Genomic DNA, 24,004 nt, shown 5'->3' with positions numbered 1-24,004 from the left:
TTAACAACTTAATGTGTTATCACTGTGCTTCATCTAATAGCACAACCAAATGTCCTGGATTGTAGTTGAGATTACATTATAGTACATGGTGCAAGTGATCAATGCTGTTTGAGACTCGGTGCAGATTATTACAGCAATTGTGAAGATTTCCATAGACCCACGACCCTGAACATACATGCTTTCTATCATTACATAAGAAGATATTTACTGTTACAGTATGTCACGACTCCTACCGAAGGTGGCTCCCCTTCCCGTTCGGGTGGCGCTCGGCGGTCGTCGTCACCGGCCTACTAGCTGCCACTGAAGGTGGCTCCCCTTCCCGTTCGGGTGGCGCTCGGCGGTCGTCGTCACCGGCCTACTAGCTGCCACTGAAGGTGGCTCCCCTTCCCGTTCGGGTGGCGCTCGGCGGTCGTCGTCACCGGCCTACTAGCTGCCACTGAAGGTGGCTCCCCTTCCCGTTCGGGTGGCGCTCGGCGGTCGTCGTCACCGGCCTACTAGCTGCCACTGAAGGTGGCTCCCCTTCCCGTTCGGGTGGCGCTCGGCGGTCGTCGTCACCGGCCTACTAGCTGCCACTGAAGGTGGCTCCCTTCCCGTTCGGGTGGCGCTCGGCGGTCGTCGTCACCGGCCTACTAGCTGCCACTGAAGGTGGCTCCCCTTCCCGTTCGGGTGGCGCTCGGCGGTCGTCGTCACCGGCCTACTAGCTGCCACTGAAGGTGGCTCCCCTTCCCGTTCGGGTGGCGCTCGGCGGTCGTCGTCACCGGCCTACTAGCTGCCACTGAAGGTGGCTCCCCTTCCCGTTCGGGTGGCGCTCGGCGGTCGTCGTCACCGGCCTACTAGCTGCCACTGAAGGTGGCTCCCTTCCCGTTCGGGTGGCGCTCGGCGGTCGTCGTCACGGCCTACTAGCTGCCACTGAAGGTGGCTCCCCTTCCCGTTCGGGTGGCGCTCGCGGTCGTCGTCACCGGCCTACTAGCTGCCACTGAAGGTGGCTCCCCTTCCCGTTCGGGTGGCGCTCGGCGGTCGTCGTCACCGGCCTACTAGCTGCCACTGAAGGTGGCTCCCCTTCCCGTTCGGGTGGCGCTCGGCGGTCGTCGTCACCGGCCTACTAGCTGCCACTGAAGGTGGCTCCCCTTCCCGTTCGGGTGGCGCTCGGCGGTCGTCGTCACCGGCCTACTAGCTGCCACTGAAGGTGGCTCCCCTTCCCGTTCGGGTGGCGCTCGGCGGTCGTCGTCACCGGCCTACTAGCTGCCACTGAAGGTGGCTCCCTTCCCGTTCGGGTGGCGCTCGGCGGTCGTCGTCACCGGCCTACTAGCTGCCACTGAAGGTGGCTCCCCTTCCCGTTCGGGTGGCGCTCGGCGGTCGTCGTCACCGGCCTACTAGCTGCCACTGAAGGTGGCTCCCCTTCCCGTTCGGGTGGCGCTCGGCGGTCGTCGTCACCGGCCTACTAGCTGCCACTGAAGGTGGCTCCCCTTCCCGTTCGGGTGGCGCTCGGCGGTCGTCGTCACCGGCCTACTAGCTGCCACTGAAGGTGGCTCCCCTTCCCGTTCGGGTGGCGCTCGGCGGTCGTCGTCACCGGCCTACTAGCTGCCACTGATTTTTTTCCTCCCCCTCCTTGTCTGTTTATTGGTTACACCTGTTGTGAATTAGGTTATTAGTTGGGCTTTATTAGCCAGCCGGCCCGCCTGCTGGGTGTGCGGGATTGTTCTATGTGTACTTGTTGTGCACGCATGGCTGTCACGGCTGTTTCTTGTACGTGAGCTGTTTTTGTATATGGTTTAGTTCCCCTGTGGTTTGGGGTATTTGTGTTGAGTGGCGTCTGCTTTTTCACCTGCTCGGTGTATTAAAGACGTGCCTACTCTGAACTCTCTGCCGTCTGACTCCTTCCTCCACTACACCCCGGACATTACACAGTAACTGTGGCCATGAATGTGTTACTCATGTTACGGTTGAATAAATACTGTTACATTAGTTTGTCAGATGGCCTTAACATTAGGCTATTTACTGTTTCACAAAAGTAATATTGAATTGTGTTTTGTTGATAAGGAGATGTATCTACTGCTTGGATATTTAGATCTGAGCCACTGGCTTAATCCTTTTATTTTATTTCTGCTTGAGACGGAGACCCGAATCCAACCTAGAATTTGTTAACTTGTAGACAAGTTAATAGACTATTTTCCGTGTTGCAAAAGTGATATTGAATTGTGTTTGGTTGTTAACGCAACCAAATATCAACATTTGAAGGAGATGTTTCTTCTGCTTGTATAGCTCCATCTGCACCACTGACGCTGGCTTTAATTCCAGTTTGTCTACAAATTAATCATTTATATGTTGGATTCACGTCTCCTTTCAACCAAAAATTGAAGTTAAATAATAGGACTAAGTCAAATCAAACTTTAAATGCACTATAAATTCAGTTTTATTTGATTTAATCCTATTCTTTAACTTTGATTTTTGTTTGAGATGGAGACGTGAATCCAACATATTTATTATTGACTTGTAGATGCCATTTAGAAATCAAGCATTAGAATGACACATTTCCTGAACAAATTCAGTGATATCTGCTAATCAGACCTCTCATTAAGCGATGGTCAGACGATGGTCTTGTATTGCTAAAGAATTCAGATGGTTAGTCAGCTTGAAACCCCAGGCCTACAGTATATGTACTGTCTAGTTTTAGTTGAATCCTGGGCTGGATTTAAACAATAGCTGTTGATGACTTCCCAAATGCTACAGTATATAGGCCTAAAAAGCATCAATGATATATGATTGATGAAATATGGTTCCATTTCATTTGCTCCGTTGATTCTACCCGTTAGAATAACTTTGATAGCAACAGGATTTCTCAATTATCATTCTCACAATAGCACATTGTTTATAGTCAGTGACAAGCATCAACGCTAGGCTGGGCAATACCACAATAATGTGGTTAAAACTGTAGCCTAAAAACAACAGATTACTTCTTTTAAATCCAATGTATTTTCCTCATAGATCGCACGTCACAATGCAATTGACAAATGAAGTTGAAACAAATTTTATTTAACCAGTTTGTGCCCAGTGGGTACTTCACATATGCTGCTTGTACAGGAAAGACAAACACTTCCCGAGAATGCAACTGTACAGCCTCTGCTATTATTTTCATCCTCCATCCGTGTCTCTCTTTTCAGCCTGCCTCTTGGTCTCTCTGTCTGTGCTTTCCTCGCCCTGCTGCTTCTCGGATCAAAGGGACTCAATGGATTCTTCAGCCTGGCTCTGTCTGTAGCTGCTGAGACAGTGAATGAAATCACAAGCAGGATTCAGCATTGCCAACAGAACAAAAACAGCTTATGGATGTGAAAAGCGTACAAAGAGAATCCTTAAATATCCTCGCAGGAGACACCGCCAAAGCAGTCTTTAATGCACACGGGGGGGGGGGGGGGGGGGGATTGGGGTTGAGAGACTAACGTTGAGGGTTGAGAGACTAACGTTGCTGGGTCTGTGAGAGGGCAGACATGTTGTTCGTAGGTGACAAAGAAAGGGAATATTGAGATCAGTTCTGTTCATTCATATTACTCTTATCACCATAGTTCAGTTTGAATACTTTATGAATACCTGTGTAGTACCCTACCGTATTCAACATCTAACTGTCTTGTGAAAGTGGTGAATTTGCTTAAATTGTTTGTTAGACTTTATGAGACTGATAAGAAACGGGTCTCCTGTAAAACGTGGCCTGTCTGCAGGAAAAGATAACTGATTGTCAAAATATTAATATTCCAGCGCATTGTCATATCATTTACTATTTCAAGTCTTAAGTGTCAGACAGATAAGCTTGCAGTCAACTAAATCAGTTCTGAAGGCTGAGTGTTAGCCGTTTCTACTTTATGTGGTCATACAATCTTAATTGCTTGGGATTGATTAAACTCTGCCCCCATATCTCTGTCTCTCAAACACACACACACACACACACACACACACACACACACACACACACACACACACACACACACACACAACATTAACCTTCATTCTCCTTATAGAGGGGTGATGACAGTATGGATGGTTCAAAGCAGAGATGATTGAAAACAGAGTAAAGCAAATGTTGTTTGTTTTGTTCAGCTTTATTTATTCAATTTTTTAGGAACTCAATCGGGGTCTCGACTTACTTTTGAGAGTTAGATTAGTAGAATACACAAAGTGCAATTGTTTGACATTTGGTTGTGCATCAGCAGTTTTTCTCTTGTTATTTATGCCAGTCACTGACAGTGACTCAATTAGCCCATGTCAGCTAACATCTTTTAGATTGGTTAGTCTAGCCAGCTATCTAAACTTGTCGTAAACATTTCGCTTAGGGCCCCCAAAAGGCCCTGACTACAAACAGCAATGTCACCATAGCAGGTGTTTATGACACGTGATGTAGTCATGGGTCTTTCGAGTACAAGCGGCTTTTTTTGAACAGATGTTTTTGGTGAACGTCAGGAAGCAAATCACATCTGTGAAAGAGACATTTATTTGGCTCCCTGATTTGCACACTGCTACCACTGCTGCTTGATGAGCTCTAGACCACCATTAGAAGTCATGAAACATTATCTGTAGATTAATTATAAAACTTTACCTGTTATCTGTTAACGCTATCTCTCTCTAGGAACAATAGGTAGGGAGGAGAGACTCATTCTGGTCCACGTTAATTTTTGCAAGCAATTTCATTTCATCTGGTAAAGAAATGTTTTTGAACTCACATTTCACGATCTGACAAAATGATAGGCAACTTCTTAAGCTTAACATTAGAAATGTTATATTTGAATGTTTTTGTATGAAATTTCAGCACTACTGAACAAAGAGCCCTTTAGGAGCCAAACGAACAGCTCATTTAGGTGAGTGGAGTTAAAAGATCAGGCTCATCGAAAAATACTCCGAATGCCCATCACTAATGTGGCCTGCTACTCATCCATCTGGCCCGGTAAACCACTCATGCCATGGATAACATCTGAAGCAGGTTGAAGAGTGGTGCCATATGATCCTCTCTTCATTAGAGAGGAACTGACACTCCTCGGTACTTGTGTACCTACAGTCATCCGGTCTGGACTACCTCTGTGGGTTTCCATTCTCTGTTATTTGGGTTCTGTTGTGTCCACTGGAGATTTGCATTATTCAAAATTATAAACTGGTTGGTTTGAGCCCAGAGTGCTGATTGGCTGACAGCCAGCCGTCGAAAATCAGACCGTATTCCATGGGTATGACAAAACTTGTATTTGTACAGTTCTAATTATGTTGGTAACCACTTTATAATAGCAATAAGGCACCTCGTGGGTTTGTGGTATATTGCTAATATACCACGCCTAAGGGCTGCATCCAGGCACTCACACTCACACTTTGCGTCGTGCATAAGAAGGTAAGGTATATTGGCCATATACAGTGGCTTGCGAAAGTATTCACCCTCTTTGCATTTTTCCTATTTTGTTGCCTTTACAACCTGTAATTAAAATAGATTTGTGGGGGGTTTGTTCATTTGATTTACACAACATGCCTACCAGTTTGAAGATGCAAAATATTTGGGGGGGTGAAACAAGAAATAAGACAAAAAAACAGAACTTGAGTGTGTATAACTATTCACCCCCCCCCCCAAAGTCAATACTTTGTAGAGACACCTTTTGCAACAATTACAGCTGCAAGTCTCTTGGGGTATGTCTCATCTAGCCACTGGGATTTTTGCCCATTCTTCAAGGCAAAACTGCTCCAGCTCCTTCAAGTTGGATGGATTTTGCCATTTTTAAGTCATACCACAGACTCTCAATTGGATTGAGGTCAGGGCTTTGACTAGGCCATTCCCAGACTTTTAAATATTTCCCCTTAAACCACTCGAGTGTTGCTTTAGCAGTATGCTTAGGGTCATTGTCCTGCTGGAATGTGAACCTCCATCCCAGTCTCAAATCTCTGGAAGACTGAAACAGGATTTTCCCCCTCATTTTGTCTGTCATAGTTGAAGTGTACCTATGATGAAAATGACAGGCCTCTCTCATCTTTTTAAGTGGGAGAACTTGCACAATGGGTGGCTGACTAAATACTTTTTTGCCCCACTGTACATATACATATTAGATGAGTAATGTAGGGTATGTAAACATTATATTAAGTGGCATTGTTAAAGTGGCTAGTGATACATTTTTTACATCAATTTCCATCAATTTCCATGATTAAAGTGGCTGGAGTTGAGTCAGTATGTTGGCCGCAGCCACTCAATATTAGTGGTGGCTGTTTAACAGTCTGATGGCCTTGAGAATCTGTTTTTCAGTCTCTCGGTCCCTGCTTTGATGCACCTGTACTGACCTCGCCTTCTGGATGATAGCGGGGTGAACAGGCAGTGGCTCAGGTGGTTGTTGTCCTTGATGATCTTTATGGCCTTCCTGTGACATTGGGTGATGAAGGTGTCCTGGAGGGCAGGTAGTTTGCCCCCGGTGATGCGTTGTGCAGACTTCACTACCCTCTGGAGAGCCTTACGGTTGTGGGCAGAGCAGTTGCCGTACCAGGCGGTGATACAGCCGACAGGATTGTGCATCTGTAGAAGTTTGTCAGTGCTTTTGGTGACAAGCAGAATTTCTTCAGCCTCCTGAGGTTGAAGAGGCGAGGGCCCTCACCTCCTCCCTGTAGGCCGTCTCGTCGTTGTTGGTAATCAAGCCTACCACTGTAGTGTCGTCCGCAAACTTGATGATTGAGTTGGAGGCGTGCTTGGCCACGCAGTCGTGGGTGAACAGGGAGTACAGGAGAGGGCTCAGAACGCACCCTTGTGGGGCCCCAGTGTTGAGGATCAGTGGGGTGGAGATATTGTCACCTACCCTCACCACCTGGGGGCGGCCCGTCAGGAAGTCCAGTACCCAGTTGTACAGGGCGGGGTCGAGACCCAGGGTCTCTTGATGACGAGTTTGGAGGGTACTGTGGTGTTAAATGCTGAGCTGTAGTCGATGAACAGCATTCTCACATAGGTATTCCTCTTGTCCAGATGGGTTAGGGAAGTGTGCAGTGTGGTTGCGATTGCGTCGTCTGTGGACCTATTGGGGCGTTTTTTAAATTTTTAAACAACCATTTTTTTCCTTTCACTTCACCAATTTGTACTATTTTGTGTATGTCCATTACATGAAATCCAAATAAAAGTCCATTTAAATTACAAGTTGTAATGTAACAAAATAGGAAAAACGCCAAGGGGGATGAATACTTCCGCAAGGCACTGCACCCCACCCCCTTGAGCCTTATTGCTTAAGTATAGGGCATGCTCTCTTTTAAGTGTAAAAGGAGGCATATGGCACAAGGAAGAACAGGTTTAGAAGGAGCAAAGAGATGATGGGAAGAGAGGAGTCGGATGAGAGTAATCCAGTCATGGGGAAGATTGTCCCCCGCACACACAACATCCCCTCCGGCTCTCTCCTTCTCTGTCTGTTTGATCACCCACATTAAAATAGTAATTACAAGCACACAACACCAGCAGGGATAGCTTGCCTCCCCCAGCGGTGCTTCACACGCACAAAGGGCATTAACATCCCTTCCAGCCTCTCCACAGTCAGCCTGTTTTTATGGGTGGCACAGGGGACTTAGAACTCCCAGCTCCACCATCCGTGCCTCTCCACAGTCAGCCTGTTTTTATGGGTGGCACAGGGGACTAATGGGTGGCACAGGGGAACTAGGGTATGCATGAGTGTCTGAGCTGTGTGCTAGTCGTATGAAAAGACAGCTCGGTGCTTTCAACATGTCAACACCTCTCACAAAGACAGGTAGTGATGCAGTCAATCTCGCCTCTACTTTGAGCCAGTAGAGATTGACATGCATGTCAATGATGTTACGTAGCTCTCTGTGTACATTTAAGGGACAGTCGTGCTGCTCTGTTCTGGGCCAACTGTAACTTGCCTATATCCCTCTTTGTGGCACTTGACCATATGACTGGGCAGTAGTCCAGGTGCGACAAAACCAGGGCCTGTAGGAGTAGTTTTGTTAATAGCAATGTCAAGAAAGCAGAGCAACGCTTTATTACGGACAGACCTCTCCCCATCTTAGCTACCATTGCATCAATATGTTCTGACCATTACAGTTTACAATCCAGGGTTACACAACAAGCAGCATTAGTCTAATCAACGTGCTCAATTTCCACATGGTTCATTCCAAGATCTTGGAACAGTACCTCATTAAGCTGGTTGAGAGAATGTGAAGAGTGTACAGTGTGAGGTATTTTTTGTTTTGACTCTACTCAGCCTTTTCCTAGCTTGTTTGTGAGAATCAGTTATAGCCTTCAGTCCTAGTTTTGATTCACCTGCCTATTTGCCTACCTGTGACCACTATTCCTGCCTTCTGCGAAGGCGAAATAAACACCTGCTGTGCTTTGCGTGTGAATCTACACCTTTTCTCCCTGAGTATTCATTACAGAATACCTCACAAAGGCACAAACAGAATAAACTGAACTAAATAAGGAGCTGATGAGACCAGGTGAGTAACTAACACAGGTGTTATCAATGAGCAAAAATGAAAGACAGGGCTACGTTCAAGAACACAACGAAACAGAACACAAGGTTCACTAAGAAAATAAATACAGAACCTTACAGCTACTTTGAAGAATCTCAAATATGAAATGTATTTTGATTTGTTTAACACTTCTGTGGTTACTACATGATTCCATGTGTTATTTCATAGTTTTGATGTCTTCACTCTTATTCTACAATGTACTTTTGACTGGTACTGTACTTTCTCTAGCAGCAGATTATGATCAATAATGTCAAAAGCTGCACTGAAGTCTCACAAAACAACACAAGCTTCTTATTAGAAATATATTTCAGCCAATCATCAGTCAGTTGTGCAAGTGCCGTACATGTTGAGTGTCCTTCCCTATAAGCATTGTCGTGGCAGAATCAGAATTCTTTAGGAAACATTTATAAATATTGATGCAAGACGATGTTGATTTTGATGCAAGACGATGTCTGTTCACTAAATTATCTGCTGGAATAATGTATTGAGAATTGAGTCGTATTTAAATGACTGTATCAATAGAGGAGACAGTTGCCTAAATTAAAGAAATTCTAAACCATAGCGGAGAGATAATGGCGATAGAAAGTGATTTCCGAAATGTTTTTCATTCTTATAGATTGACTGACACATGTTATAATTTTGGAGCTGTGTGTGTTACTTTTTAAAGTCCTGGACATTTCATAAGTGTGAAGAGCAAAGAGAAGAGGAAGTTATAAAGTTTGGTTTTAATCTTACGATAAGAGGTAAGGAAAAACGTTGAAATGAGAGGGGTTATATATTTTTGCCCACTGGGAAAAAAGGAATAGGATATGTTGAGCTGAAAGTAAGGAAGAGAGTTAGTTGCTGTGTTGGCTACTAATTTTCAGGGTAAATTGCTAGAGGCAGGTAGATTGTTGTGGAATAACATAAAACTGCGTCATTACGTTGGATATACAATAACGTTACTCAAATTGTTTTGACCGTTGTTCAGGTACACTCTTTTCTGTACTTCTGGCAGTACAATTTTGATTGAGAGATGTTGATTTAACTTAATTAAACATTGTATTCTGATGTGTTTGAGTAGGATTCTTTCTTCCAGGATGGAGGGAAGTTATGTAAAATATGTCATTTGAAGGAGCCATGGGAGAACACGTTTACATTTTTATTAAATGCCTGGGATTAAATTACTGATTTCTTACGCTGAGAAATGTACTACATTTGCGACAGAGGAAAAAGTATAACATTTAGATAGTAATGATATCAGGATAATTGTATCTAAGGGTAACATGTTCAATTAAGCATACATATACATTGATGTTGATTAAAATTTACGATTAATGATTTGAGGTACAGTGGAATTATCATTAGGTTTGGTTTATAGTTCACTTTTGAGTCTCTGAATCGATGTAGTGTAATGAATACTAACAAAGTGTTTTGTGTTTTTCTGGGAAAATGGGTGTTTCATTGTCTCTCTTTGAAATGTTTCCTGGGACTATAATCTTGAGGAGAGTCAGTGAGATTGAGGCCATAAACTACCAAATTGAAAAGGGCCTGGAAGTTTTTGTTTTTACCTTAAGGTTTGCAAATACACACATAAAACATTTGTTATGACTATTTGTTGGTGTTTTTAAATACACATGGAATTTTAATGAGTTTTTATTTTCTGAGTTTTAATTAAACACGTTCATTATTTTGATAAAGGAATGTTCTGGGGAACCTGGGACAAGCAAGTAGGAAATAATTAACAATTTTTATAATTTGTCTAATATAGTAAAAAACACTTCTTTGAAGGGTTTTGTATGACCTATGACCTCTGATGACCTTCCGTTGTGGCTTGATCAACCGCATTGGAAAGCCATTTGGATAATGAATTTATGGTCATTTGTAATACTGCTTTCAAGATAATTTGTGTAATTGGTAAATATGTTTGAGTTTATTCTTCTTAGCCATATTTGTAATTTGGACCACTGTGAAGAATGAGAGGGCATTGCTTTTAACTAAGGGTATGCTGCTTTAAGTATATTTTCCTATGTCCACATGGGTTGAATAATTTTTCTTTGTGGAGTTTTTACAGTTTCGTGATTTTTAATTTGATTAGGTTATTAGAATTTTTTTAAATATATTTTTTCCAGTAGTATTTTTTTTTTTTTTACATTACTCTCATAGAGAGATATGTGTAAAACATGGGGGAGGATTCTGTTTTTTGAGGTTTTGAATTAAAGTTATACACCTTGAGTGATATGTGAAGGAGTGTATTTTATTGTTGTGTTTGTTTTGTTCTATTCCCGAGGGGTATAGTTCTAACTTCTTGATCCTTGGCTCTACGATGGAGTTGACAGTCAGATGGGGAGTATAAGCCAATTTGAAAGAATAGTTTCAATAGAATGTGTTGATATTTTCTTTGAAATATGTTCAGATATGTGTATTAAGAATAGTTGGTAAAAGTTATAATTTATAATGTAGTTAATGAACTGAACTAAACTCTTTTTCTGATCTGTTCTTTCGAGGTGATCATGAAAAGTGACATCAGACGGTATCTTAATGCATGGAAGAGATAATTGGACCGAATAGTGTGTGTACCTCTCTAACTGGCTGAAGAAGAGTGACAAAGGCGTTGAAGAAGGCCTTCCGAACCACTTCTACCGAGAGAAAGGAACCAAGCCAGAATTTGGTGTACAGTATCAGATCTAAGCTATCAACAGCTTTTCTTTCATGCTTCTCTTTGGCATGTGAGAGGAGAGTCCACATGGAGTGATCATGGAGAGAGATCTGTTCTAACCTTTTCTTATGATGCTGGTATATTGCTTGACGAATGGACAAGACATGAGTGGTAAAGATGAGACATTGAAATTGGGACATTATCATGGGCCGTCCACTTTGAATTGTAAAGCTATCTGAAGAAGAACGAAAAAGACGCCAGAAGAATCAGTGCTTGAGAGGGGATCAACTGTGCCAATAAAATGGTTTTATACTTTTGTGGTATTAGGTTGATTGTAGAGGTCTACACCATGTAAAATTATAGTAATTTAGATTAAGAATGCATTGAGATACTGATCTGTATTATAATCATGATTAAAAAAGTTAATAGTGGAATTATGGGATAATTATACTGAATGAATGTAAAATCTGCTAATATTGATGTGTGTTAAATTGAGGTTTTTACTTTGAGTGATAAGACCAATTTGAATCACTGAGGAATGTCATTCTAAACTTTGGTTGGATAAATAGTTGGGTTGTTAATTATGATTTGGAATATGAATGATTTCCCTGACCTATTCTCTATTCCTGACTACATCTCTGAGCATGAGGACTTAGAGGGATGCCTGTCCTATATGTTGTGAGGAGGCCTGTGTTTAGATACTGGTTCTCATGTAACTTAGGGAGCATTTCTATGTTATGTTTTTATTTTCCTCAAATGGATTATTCTGTGTTATTAAACATGTACAAGTTTGTCTTGTAGAATAAAGGTTGTAAACTTAGTTTCAGAAGGGAGAAAGCTTACATATAAGCTAAGGTATTTGACATTGAAGGGATTTGATTTATTTTATTTTAAATATTGAGTATGTAATTAATGTTCTGATTCTTTAGAAGGGGCAATGTCCCTGAGAGGGGAATGTCGTAGCAGAATCAGAATTCTTTAGGTAACATTTATAAATAAGATGTTTTATTACTTTTCATAAGTATGCTTAGTTACTTGGGCCCAGAGAGGGGAGAGGTCGGGTTAGTCTTATCTGTGAATGTGTCTGTAAATTATTCCTAAACCATGTGAGGGGATGGTGTGATGAATGGGGAACCAGTTAGGTGGCTCCACAATCTCTGTGTGCCAGTCACATCTCTCTGTAAGCTTGTCCAGGATAGGGTGTATTTGATATATGCCATTGGATGAGGTAATGTTTTTGGTTCTAAGTGGTACCAAGAACGAGATAAGAGCTTTGGTTTAGGAGACCAAACTGAACAATAATTTATAGCTAATGCTATAAATTATGGGATACTCCTTTTTCTGGTAAAAGGTTATTTGTATAATATTCCTAAGATCTGTTATTCGTCATGTGAGTTTTGATGGGTGTGTCTTGGCTATAAATGATACCAAGGACTGTTTTGTAAGCACTCTCAGAGAATTAATTTATGACACTGAATTGATCTGAGAGTCACAGGGCTATGGTGAAGCTCATATAATTAAAAATTGACTTTATGATAACTCTGACTTGTGTGTGGTTTGCTCTCTCATGATTTGGTAATACAGGAAATGTCCACGACAGCATGCTGAAAGTTAGTTGTTAATTTGTTTACTGTGAAATAGCTTTGTATCTGGTCAAACACCAGGGGGGTAGCAGGTTGATTGGCGGGCTGTTTCAGCCAGTTAAAGGTGCTTTGCTATTCTTGGGTAGCAGAATGACTTTTGCTTCCCTCCAGGCCTGAGGGCACACTTTCCTGTAGGTTGACATTGAACAGATGACAAAAGTCAGGTACTGGATTCCCGCGTGGTAATTACAGTAATGTCATATTTTCATCCATATCGGGTGAACCGTTTAGAAGTTACAACACTTTTTGAACATAGTCCTCCCATTTTAGGGGACCAAAAGATTTGGGACAAATTCACGTATGTGTATTAAAGTAGTCAAAGTTTAGTATTTGGACCCATATTCCCAGCACATAATGACTACATCAAGCTTGTGACTCTACAAACTTGTTGGATGCATTTACTGTTTGTGATGGTTGTGTTTCAGATTATTTTGTGCCCAATAGAAATGAATGGTAAAAAAAATGTGTTGTGTCATTTTGGATTCACTTGTAAATAAGACTGTTTCTAAACACATCTATGTTAATGTGGATCCTACCATGATTACAGATAGTCCTGAATAAATCATTAATAATGGTGAGTGAGAAAGTTACAGATGCCCAAATATCATCACCCCACCCCCAAGTAATGCGAACCTCCCCTGTTATTGTAATGGTGAGAGATTATGTATTGACATTTGTGTATCTAACTTTCTCACTTTATTCAGGACTATCCGTAATCATGGTAGATTCCACATTAATGTAGTCGTTTTTGGAAACAAATTCTATTCTTATTTAAAATTAATATAACTCAAATGACACAATGCATGATTTACCATTCATTTCTATTGGGCACAAAATTATCGGACACACAACCAAAAACAAACAGAAAAAGTGTCTAAGTTTCACAATTATAGGAATTTGGGTCCAAATACTAAACGTTTGACTACTTTAATACACATAAGTGAATTTGTCCCAATACTTTTGGTCCCTAAAATGTGTAAATACTGTGTAAAAAAAAGTGCTGTAATTTCTAAATGGTTCAAACGGACATGGATGAAAACGCCCTCAAATTAAAGCTGACAGTCTGCACTTTAACCTCATAGTCATGTTATAAGTGCTGGAGTAGAGACAAAACAACAACAAAATGTGTCACTATCCCAATACTTATGTAGCTCACCGCATATGTATCGACATATCAAAATATCAGGTGGCTTGATCATCGTCTTGTTTCATAGTGAATACAAGTGTCATAGTTAAAGTGTGTGTGTGACACAACAAACTATTGGCTGGTTGGCTGTGGGGCAGACTTTCAAATTCTTTGAGCCTCCAGGCTTCAGATAATGCCGCTCTAATTAAATGGGTATTTTTTTATTGATCTAATTAACTGAAACGCACCACGTTTGACAATTAACGTTATGTTACGCTTCTAAAGATAACTAGAACATTTGCACAGATTTCCAAACGGTGATGTTGTGTTCATTTGACAATACATTCACCTGTCTTTACTGCCATTACTACCCTATTCCCATGGTTTAATCATGTGCGTAATTGCGCAGTAAACGCCCCCCACCCCTCCATCTCTCTCTCTCCCTCCCCCACCCCTCCATCTCTCTCTCTCCCTCTCCCTCTCTCCGAACTAACATTTCTCTCCACTCTAGCATGAACGCGGCCAATGCGCAACGACCAGATTAAAGTAGGAACTTCAGGCTACCATCTGACCCTGGTTTCTTGGACTGCCGTCGTACGCGAGGGAACCATACATTCAAAACATTTTTCTTTCCTTGCACAAATACAAAACTGTAGAGCGTGGCCAGGCATTGTTGGAGTCGCGGGCAACCTTGTGCGTACGCACTAAAAACAAAACACTGCAGGATGCTACTTCTCCTGGTCATTCCGTCTGTGGTTTCGATTGAACAGTGATGTTTCCACATAATGGGTCAACTGATTAGATGAAAATCACTACTTTGATCAAATTGCGCAATTTGCGACCCTCGCCTTGTGTATCTCTGCTTGGAATGCATGAGGAGAATGGGGAGGAACAGACGTGTCTATCCAGAATGGATATAACCCCAACAGCTTTTGCCGCATCGAACTCATCAGAGGATACTAATGGCACGAGTGCCCAAAGACCTCTGCCTCACTCCCAGAGCGTGGCCGTCTTCATCGTGTTCCTGGTCACCGTTATCATTCTGGTGACAATCGTAGGGAATGTACTTGTTGTGGTGGCCGTTTTCACCAGCCGCGCGCTCCGTGCGCCGCAGAATCTCTTCCTGGTCTCTTTGGCATCGGCAGATATATTAGTGGCCACCTTGGTCATCCCTTTCTCCCTCGCCAACGAGATCATGGGTTACTGGTACTTTGGGAGCACCTGGTGCGCCTTCTACTTGGCCCTTGACGTCCTCTTCTGCACGTCCTCCATAGTGCACCTCTGTGCCATAAGTCTGGACAGGTACTGGTCTGTAACCAAAGCTGTTAGCTACAATCGGAAGAGGACGCCCAGGCGTATTAAGTGTATGATCACCGTGGTCTGGGTCATATCAGCAGTCATCTCTTTTCCACCGTTACTTATGACCAAACACGACGAGCATGAGTGCTTGCTCAACAACGAAACATGGTATATTCTCTCGTCTTGTCTGGTATCATTTTTCGCCCCGGGTCTAATCATGATTCTGGTGTATTGTAAAATATATAAAGTGGCCAAGCAGCGCGCATCAACCGTGTTTGCAGCAAAGAACGGGACGGAGAGACAGCCTTCGCAGTCGGAGACGTGCTTCGTGCCCAGGAGGAAGTTTGAGGTGGAGAGTCCCAGCAGCCCCAGTTTAGGTGGCCACATGCGGAAAGGAGAGCTCGATGATATTGACCTGGAGGAGAGCTGCGTCGCCGACAGCAAACCCAAGAACTGTCTCTTCTCCAAGAGAGTGAAAGTGGAGATGGCAAACACTTTCCCAAAACAGAGTTGTCGCGTGTCATGGGCTTCAAACCGCAACGCGAAGCTCTCTCAGGAGCAAAAGATTAGACAGATGTCACTGTCAAAGACCAAACTGGCGCAGATGCGTGAAAAACGCTTTACGTTTGTCCTTGCAGTGGTGATGGGGGTGTTTGTACTCTGCTGGTTCCCTTTCTTTTTTACATACAGTCTGCACGCAATATGCAGAGATTGTTGCCCAATTCCGGATGCTCTCTTTAATCTGTTTTTCTGGATTGGTTACTGTAACAGTTCAGTGAACCCTATCATTTATACAATATTTAATCGCGATTTTCGGAGATCTTTCAAGAAGATCATATGCCAGACATCACACACATAGGTTTACAAAAAAAATGTATCTCTCTCTATATGTGTGTGAGTGTGGGTAAGCTCTGTTGCGTTTAGTACCTGTACTTATGAGACATGTAAAAAAGTGTTTGTAGAATACTGTGATAAGATTTTAAATAATAATAATTTAATGTCATGTAAAAATTGACTTCAAAATTAGTGAGTTTGTAACCGTCAGATGGTGTTTCTGTGGACTTGAATGCATCAGGTTGCAAACCTGCATAATTTATTTAAAAACAAAGAATTCTGTATCCAATCTACATATTCGAGAAGCATGAGTCAGACTACACTGTTATGTTTCTCCATGTTGTTAATCACATTTAGCAGTGTTCTGTTATTAATACATTAAAGGGCTTTTGATGTAAAGAGGCAATTAATGACTTGTTACTGTCTGAGACATCTAACCTAATGTAGCAGGCATAAACAAGATATCTGCGATTAGATCCCCTACATACTGGTCTTGACGAGAAGAAAAACCAAACTGTCAGAGGTGGTTCTCTTCTGCATTGTTCAACCAATCCAGTAAATGTGGAGGATGAGTTAAGATGTCGTGTCGCCGTATTAAGGTCCAAAAGCAGAAGTCATGTCAAAGGCTCTCTTTCCATTTCTCCTGAAGCGGAACATCCCAATTGTTGGACCCAGCAGATGCTAGAGACAAAGACAGTACAGTAAAGAAGATAGGCAGAAACTGCTTCTCCAAAATAAATCCCTGATCACACAATCGAATCTAGGTTGTGCCTTTAGATTTTGAGAAAATGAACTACTAAGTAATCATTTTTCAATTCTCTCATTGACTTCTCAAACCCCAAACCCAGGCCTGGTCGGATTGGTCTGTTTCGCTATAGTGTTCCCAGAAGTCTTGCGACGTTGCGCCTCTAAGTTTGGAAACTCTGTACTAGAGACAATGTCTTAAGTAGGTGAACATGTTATTACTCTTGTGAAAGAGACAAACTGATGTGTTTTTCATTTTTGTAAAAAAACAACTTTATATCAAAGGAGTGCCTTTGATTTGACAGCCTGTTCTGCCAACTTCTGTCTGTAACTTCCAGACAATTTGAGCTACAGACTAATATGACCCCTCTATGGAAACATGAGACTCATGTCGGTTGTTTTGCTCTAGGATGCCCACAAGCATCAAGACTAATCTGAAGGTAGCCTGGTATCAGTTATGGAAGTATACAGTACTGGTCAAACGTTTGGAAAGACCTACTCATTCAAGGGTTTTTCTTTATTTGTAATATTTTCTGTGAAGACATCAACAATGTAATAACAAACGGAATCATGTAGTACCCAAAAAAAGTGTTAAACAAATCAAACAATATATATATTTGAGATTCTTCAAAGTAGCCGCCCTTTGCCTTGATGACAGCTTTGCACACTCTTGTGGAGTCCCAGGAAAAGCCAGACTACAAAAGCTTGTTGGACACATATTTCAACTTGTTTTCTTTAGCCTATTGGATGAATTATGCATGCTTACTATTGCTTTCTGAATGTGAAATAGGCTACATCATTAAGAACGTTCGGGGAGTTGGAAGGGAGAAGCCCACATTTTCCTGTAGGCCAATCTTAACACTGGGTTACATCCTGACATAATACCCCATATGAGTGGTCTGCTAATGTACCTTTCTGGACCTTCAGAACTGTCAAGAATAGACCCAAACCGATCCAAATGGTTGCATAATCAGGCCTAGGCTGTAGGACTATGCCGTTGTTTCGGCCTGAAACAGAACAGGAAGTTTGAGCGGTTATTCAAATTAGCCTATATCACTGCAGTTGACAGCCTATGAACAATAATCACTTGATACTACAAATAAATTCCTCATTGCTCTGTTGTAACCCATGTATAATAATTGTCTTGTCTAAAAAAACGGAGGCCTAATCAATAGTGGAGGTTTGTGTGCCCGAAGACCGCACTACAGATCGGCCATTTCATCAACTGATAACTTTTTTTCTTGCACTTTGACTGGTAAATGTTTAGCCTAAGGCCTAATATTCAGGTAATGAATGGCTTAATATTCAGCTAATGAATGGCCTAATATTTAGCTTCTTACTTCGGCTATACATCACTAGCCTCTTTCTTCCAACTGTCCCCCGTGCGCAACAGGCAGGGGTAGGCAACCCTGGTCCTGGAGTGCCACAGACGCTTCATGTTTTTGGAAGACCAGGTGTGTGAATTTAGGAAATCATTGAACGGATCAATTAGCTAAATTGGGCCGTTGTGGTACATAGTTGGAACAACGCAGGCCATTCCTCTTATCGTGAAATCCCAGGAAAAGCTATAGGACTTTTACATTGAAAAAAATATATAATTTGTTTTAATAGCCAATAGGCCTAATAGCTTATTCGGGAAAAGAAGCAGGCTTGGTCTTGCTAATTGCTAATTGTAAAACAGGCCTACAGCATAGAAAATGCATGTCGGGGAATGTTGAGGAGAGAAAAAGTGAGATTGGAAAACACTGGTGTAGTGGCTTCCTTTCCTCTTTACCATAGCCACTGCCCAAGCCTGAAGCGGGGTTGTTTGGTACGCATACAGTCCACACTCAATGTTTCCAAATGGCCAAACATTCAATGACATCCAGGGATATGGTGCAACAAAAATGTTTATTCTTCTTATATCTAACAAAGAAATGATTCTCCAATCAACTTAAAGCATTGATTACTTGATATGGAAAATACATAATATGACATGTATGTATGTATGTATGTATGTATGTATGTATGTATGTATGTATGTATGTATGTATGTATGTATGGTCAAAAAACTATACCGCTCCCGCATCTAGCAAGGACTCCCTCCCCCGGAGGCCCAACTTCCTGCCTTTATCCTAACACACTTACCACAATACAATGAATGGGCTAGAGGGGGGGCCAAAAACTGAGTTACACTAACAAATTAATATATCTCAATCAGGTAAATATAAATCATAAAGGTACGTACCTAATATTTCATCATGTACATGAATATTTAATATATTTACAGAAATGTACACGGAGCTCAGTATGTTCAGTCTTTTATACAAATATGTCCAAATTGGCTCTAACATACAGGCCCCTAATTGTTGACTGCACTGAATGCACAACAATTACTTAATATTCAAACGTAGAGCCAATACACAAAACATTCTATACCAGAGCACTATTACAGTTCATAACTATATACAAATATACAAGGTGCCATATAGGAAAATAGTCCATAGATCTCAGACTGAGTTGAAGTGTAAAGGTGTTCAACGTCCAAAAATGTATGAGTATGACATCAAAGAATGTAAGAGTACGACATCAACGAATCAGAGGTGCACATGATTCTAAGATGGAGCACTGTGTGTGTGTGTGTGTGTGTGTGTGTGTGTGTGTGTGTGTGTGTGTGTGTGTGTGTGTGTGTGTGTGTGTGTGTGTCACTCCATCGCCTCAAGGAGCAGACAGAGTTTATTGATAGGTCTCTGTAAGATATTGGTCTTAGTCTTAACCATGATGCTCCGGACAAGACCTTTGGCCCCTGGCAACGCCTCCACCACACGCCCCATTAGCCAAGAGTTCCTTGGGGCGGTGTCATCGACGATGACCACTAGGTCACCAGGACTGAAGTTTCTCTTAGTTTTGTTCCACTTGTTCCGCTCCTGCGTAAGTGGAAGATACTTCCTGATCCATCTCTTCCAGAAGAGGTCAGTGATATATTGTACTTGCTTCCATCACCTTCGTGAGTATAGGTCGCTTCTCTGGAATAGTCCTGGTGGCAGGACTGGCTTAGTTTTCAGATGAAGCAGATGGTTCGGAGTCAGGGGTTCTAGATCATTAGGGTCATTTGTTACAGTTGTGATTGGTCTGTCGTTCATAATCGCCTCAACTTCACACAAGGCTGTTTGCAAAGCCTCATCATCCAGTACTTTCTCTTTAAGGACTGAATAGAGGATCTTTTTCACCAGTCGGATCAACCTCTCCCATACCCTCCTCCATGGTGGGCTCCAGAGGGAGGGTTGAATGACCATGTCACTCCTTCCTTCAGTAATTCATTTTGAATCTTGTTGTGAACCAGCTCTTTCAGAGCTTCTCCTAGTTCTCTGTGTATTCCAACAAAGTTGGTTCCATTGTCTGTTCTGATACTTGTTACTGGGCCCCTTCGACAGATGAACCTGCGCAGGGCGTTGATGCAGGAATCAGTATCCAGATAACTAGCAACTTCTAGATGGACAGCTCGACTCACAAGGCAAGTAAAGATCACACCATACTGCTTCACATAAACGCGGGCTTGCTTAACCTCTATGCCGCCAATGTGAGTAAGACCTTTAAACAGGTCAACATTCACAAGGCCGCAGGGCCAGACGGTTTAACAGGACGTGTACTCCGAGCATGCGCTGACCAACTGGCAAGTGTCTTCACTGACATTTTCAATCTCCCCCTGTCTGAGTCTGTAATGCCAACATGTTTCAAGCAGACCACAATAGTCCCTGTGCCTAAGAACACTAAGGTATCCTGCCTAAATGACTACCGATCCGTAGCACTCACGTCTGTATCCATGAAGTGCTTTTGAAAGGGTGGTCATGATTCACATCAACACCATTATCGCAGAAACTTAAGACCCACACCAATTTGCATACCGTCCAAACAGATCCACAGATGATGCAATCTCTATTGCACTCCATGCTGCCCTTTCACACCTGGACAAAAGGAACACTTACAGGCGAAGTCGGAAGTTTAAATACACTTAGGTTGGAGTCAATAAAACTTGTTTTTCAACCACTCCACAAATTTCTTGTTAACAAACTATAGTTCTGGCAAGTCGGTTAGGACATCTACTTTGTGCATGACACAAGTCATTTTTCCAACAATTGCTTACAGACAGACAATTTCACTTATAATTCACTGTATCACAATTCCAGTGGGTCAGAAGTTAACATGCACTAAGTTGACTGAGCCTTTAAACAGCTTGCAAAATTCCAGAAAATGATGTCATGGCTTTAGATGCTTCTGATAGGCTAATTGACATCATTTAAATCAATTGGAGGTGTATTTCAAGGCCTACCTTCAAACTGAGTGCATCATTGCTTGACATCATGGTAAAATCAAAAGAAATCAGCCAAGACCTCTGACAAAAAAAATGTAGACCTCCACAAGTCTGGTTCATCCTTGGGAGCAATTTCCAAATGCCTGAAGGTATGTTAAGGGATTTTTTAAATAAAAAATGACTACTTATGTATACATTTCAATCAGTACTGACTAATCAGAATACTATTATGTTACTGTATAGATGTATGAATTTTATTTTAATCCTAGTACTGAATATAATGTGTGTAATTATAATCAAAAATTAGAACAATGACTGTCTGTTCCTTGGTAGAAACGAATGAACTTATCGTCAGACTGGCTAGAATGCTTATCTACACAGGAAGACCTTGGCCTGGTCAGAAATGATCTATACTAGTGGGGGGTCGATGAAGGAAGGCTTGAGAACTATACTGCCATTGTACCGGAGTGGAAGAGGGACGGGACAGTTTGAAACCTAATGATGTCATTTTCAGTTTATAACCTGTTTTAAATTGTATCATATTCAGTACTCTCGAGAATAAACGCTAGTGCTTGATTTTGAGACTGGTCTCCACCCATTTTATGCAAATAAGTTTCTTACAAATCCTTAGAAATGGGCTGTGTATTAATTGAATTGGGTAATAAACATATAGGAATTTAATTCCTCTAACAAGGTAACACATTCATCTGTACAACAATAGTACGCAAGTATAAACAATATGGGACCACGCAGCCGTCATACCGCTCAGGAAGGAGAGGCTTTCTGTGTCCTAGAGATGAACGTACTTTGGTGTGAAAAGTGCAAATCAATCCCAGAACAACAGCAAAGGACCTTGTGAAGATGCTGGAGGAAACAGGTACAACAATATCTATATCCACAGTAAAACAAGTCCTATATCGATACAACCTGAAAGGCCGCTCAGCAAGGAAGAAGCCACTGCTCCAAAACCACCATAAAAAAGCCAGACTACAGTTTGCAACTACACATGGGGACAAAGATCATACCACCCCCCCCCCCCCCCACCCCCTAGTATTATGAAACCGAAATGGAACTGTTTGGCCATAATGACCATCGTTATGTTTGCAGGAAAAGGGGGGAGGCTTGCAAGCCGAAGAACACCATCCCAACCGAGAAGCACGGGGGGTGGCAGCATCATGTTGTGGGGGTGCTTTGCTGCAGGAGGAACTGCTGCACTTAACAAAATAGATGGAATCATGAGACAGGAAAATTATGTGGATATATTGAAGCAACATCTCAAGAGATCAGTCAGGAAGTTAAAGCTTGGTCGCAAATGGTACTTCGAAATGGACAATGACCCCAAGCATACTTCCAAAGTTGTGGCAAAATGGCTTAAGGACAACAAAGTAAAGGTATTGGAGTGGTTAATCACAAAGCCCTGACCTCAATCCCATAGAATATTTGTGGGCAGAACTGAAAAAGCGTGTGCGAGGAAGGAGGCCTACAAACCTGACTCAGTTACACAAGCTCAGTCAGGAGGAATGGGCCAAATTCACCCGACTTATTGTGGGAAGCTTGTGGAAGGCTACCCGAAACGTTTGACCCAAGTTAAACAATTTAAAGGAAATGCTACCAAATACTAATTGAGTGTATGTAAACTTCTGACCCACTGGGAATGTGATGAAAGAAATAAAAGCTGAAATAAATCACTCTCTACTATTATTCTGACATGTCACATTATTAAAATAAAGTTTTGATCCTAACTGACCTAAGAAAGGGAATTTTTACTAGGATTAAATGTCAGGAATTGAGAAAAACTGAGTTAAATTATTTGGCTAAGGTGTATGTAAACTTCCGACTTCAACTGTATGTGAGAATGCTATTCATTGACTACCGCTCAGCATTCCACACCATAGTGCCCTCAAAGCTCACCACTAAGCTAAGGACACTGGGACTAAACGCCTCCCTCTGCAACTGGATCTTGGACCTCCTGACGGGCCACCCCCAGGTGGAAAGGGTAGATAACAACATATCTGCCCCGCTGATCCTTAACACAGGGGCCCCTCAGGGGTGCGTGCTCAGTCCCCTCATGTACCCCCTATTCACTCATGAATGCACGGACATGCACAACTCCAACACCATAATTTTGCCGACGACACAACAGTGGTAGGCCTGATCACCAACAACGACGAGACAGCATATAGGGAGGAGGTCATAGACCTGCATGTGTGGTGCCAGGACAACAACCTCTCCCTCAGCGTGATCAAGATTAAGGAGATAATTGTGGACTACAGGAAAAGGAGGACCAAGTACACCCCGTTCTCATCGACGGGGCTGTAGTGAACCAATACATCACCGGGGCCAAGCTTCCTGCCGTCCAGGACCTCTATACCAGGCGGTGTCAGAGGAAGCGGTACCGGAGCGCCAAGTCTAGGTCCAAGAGGCTTCTACCCCCAAGCCATAAGACTACTGAACATCTAATCAAATGGTTACCCAGACTACTTGCATCCCCCCCCCCCCCTTTACGCTGCTGCTACTCTCTGTTATTATCTATGCATAAGTCACTTTAATAACTCTACCCACATGTATATATTTCCTCGACTAGCCGGTGCCCCCGCACATTGACTCTGTACTGGTACCCCCTGTATATAGCCTGGCTATTGTTATTTTACTGCTGCTCTTTAATTATTTGTTACTTTAGTTCAGCTTTTTTTGTATTTTTCTTAACTGCATTGTTGTTTAAGGGCTTGTGAGTAAGCATTTCTCTGTTGTATTCGGCACATGTGACATACATTTTGATTTGACACGGGGAGAGGCGTTGTGGCGTGAGGTGTTGCTTTATTTGTTTTTTGGAACCAGGTTTGCTGTACACTTGCGCTATATTAGATGTAAGGGAGTTCCATGCACTCATGACTCTGGATAATACTGTACGTTTCCTTGGATTTGTTCTGAATCTGGGGACTGTGAAAACACCTCTG

General features: G+C 42.3%; 1 protein-coding gene and 1 long non-coding RNA gene across 2 annotated transcripts in view; one reads left to right on the top strand and one right to left on the bottom strand.

Moving 5' to 3' along the window:
* Nucleotides 1-3,004: 3,004 nt before the first annotated feature.
* The window catches only part of LOC135562483 (uncharacterized), a 33,644-nt gene continuing 12,644 nt past the window's right edge, over nt 3,005-24,004 (bottom strand). The window contains exon 2 of the long non-coding RNA XR_010460007.1: nt 3,005-3,259. This is a non-coding gene — a long non-coding RNA (uncharacterized LOC135562483). The remainder of the gene's footprint in view (nt 3,260-24,004) is intronic.
* Nucleotides 14,733-16,410, top strand: LOC115147079 (alpha-2Db adrenergic receptor-like). The gene has a single exon (XM_029689074.2). It carries the CDS (start codon nt 14,748-14,750, stop codon nt 16,035-16,037), a length of 1,290 nt encoding a protein of 429 aa, XP_029544934.1. The 5' UTR covers nt 14,733-14,747; the 3' UTR covers nt 16,038-16,410.

This window comes from Oncorhynchus nerka, linkage group LG19, assembly GCF_034236695.1.
Source record: "Oncorhynchus nerka isolate Pitt River linkage group LG19, Oner_Uvic_2.0, whole genome shotgun sequence".
Classification (NCBI taxonomy): Eukaryota; Metazoa; Chordata; class Actinopteri; order Salmoniformes; family Salmonidae; genus Oncorhynchus; species Oncorhynchus nerka.
This window is presented reverse-complemented; position numbering and strand designations above follow the sequence as displayed.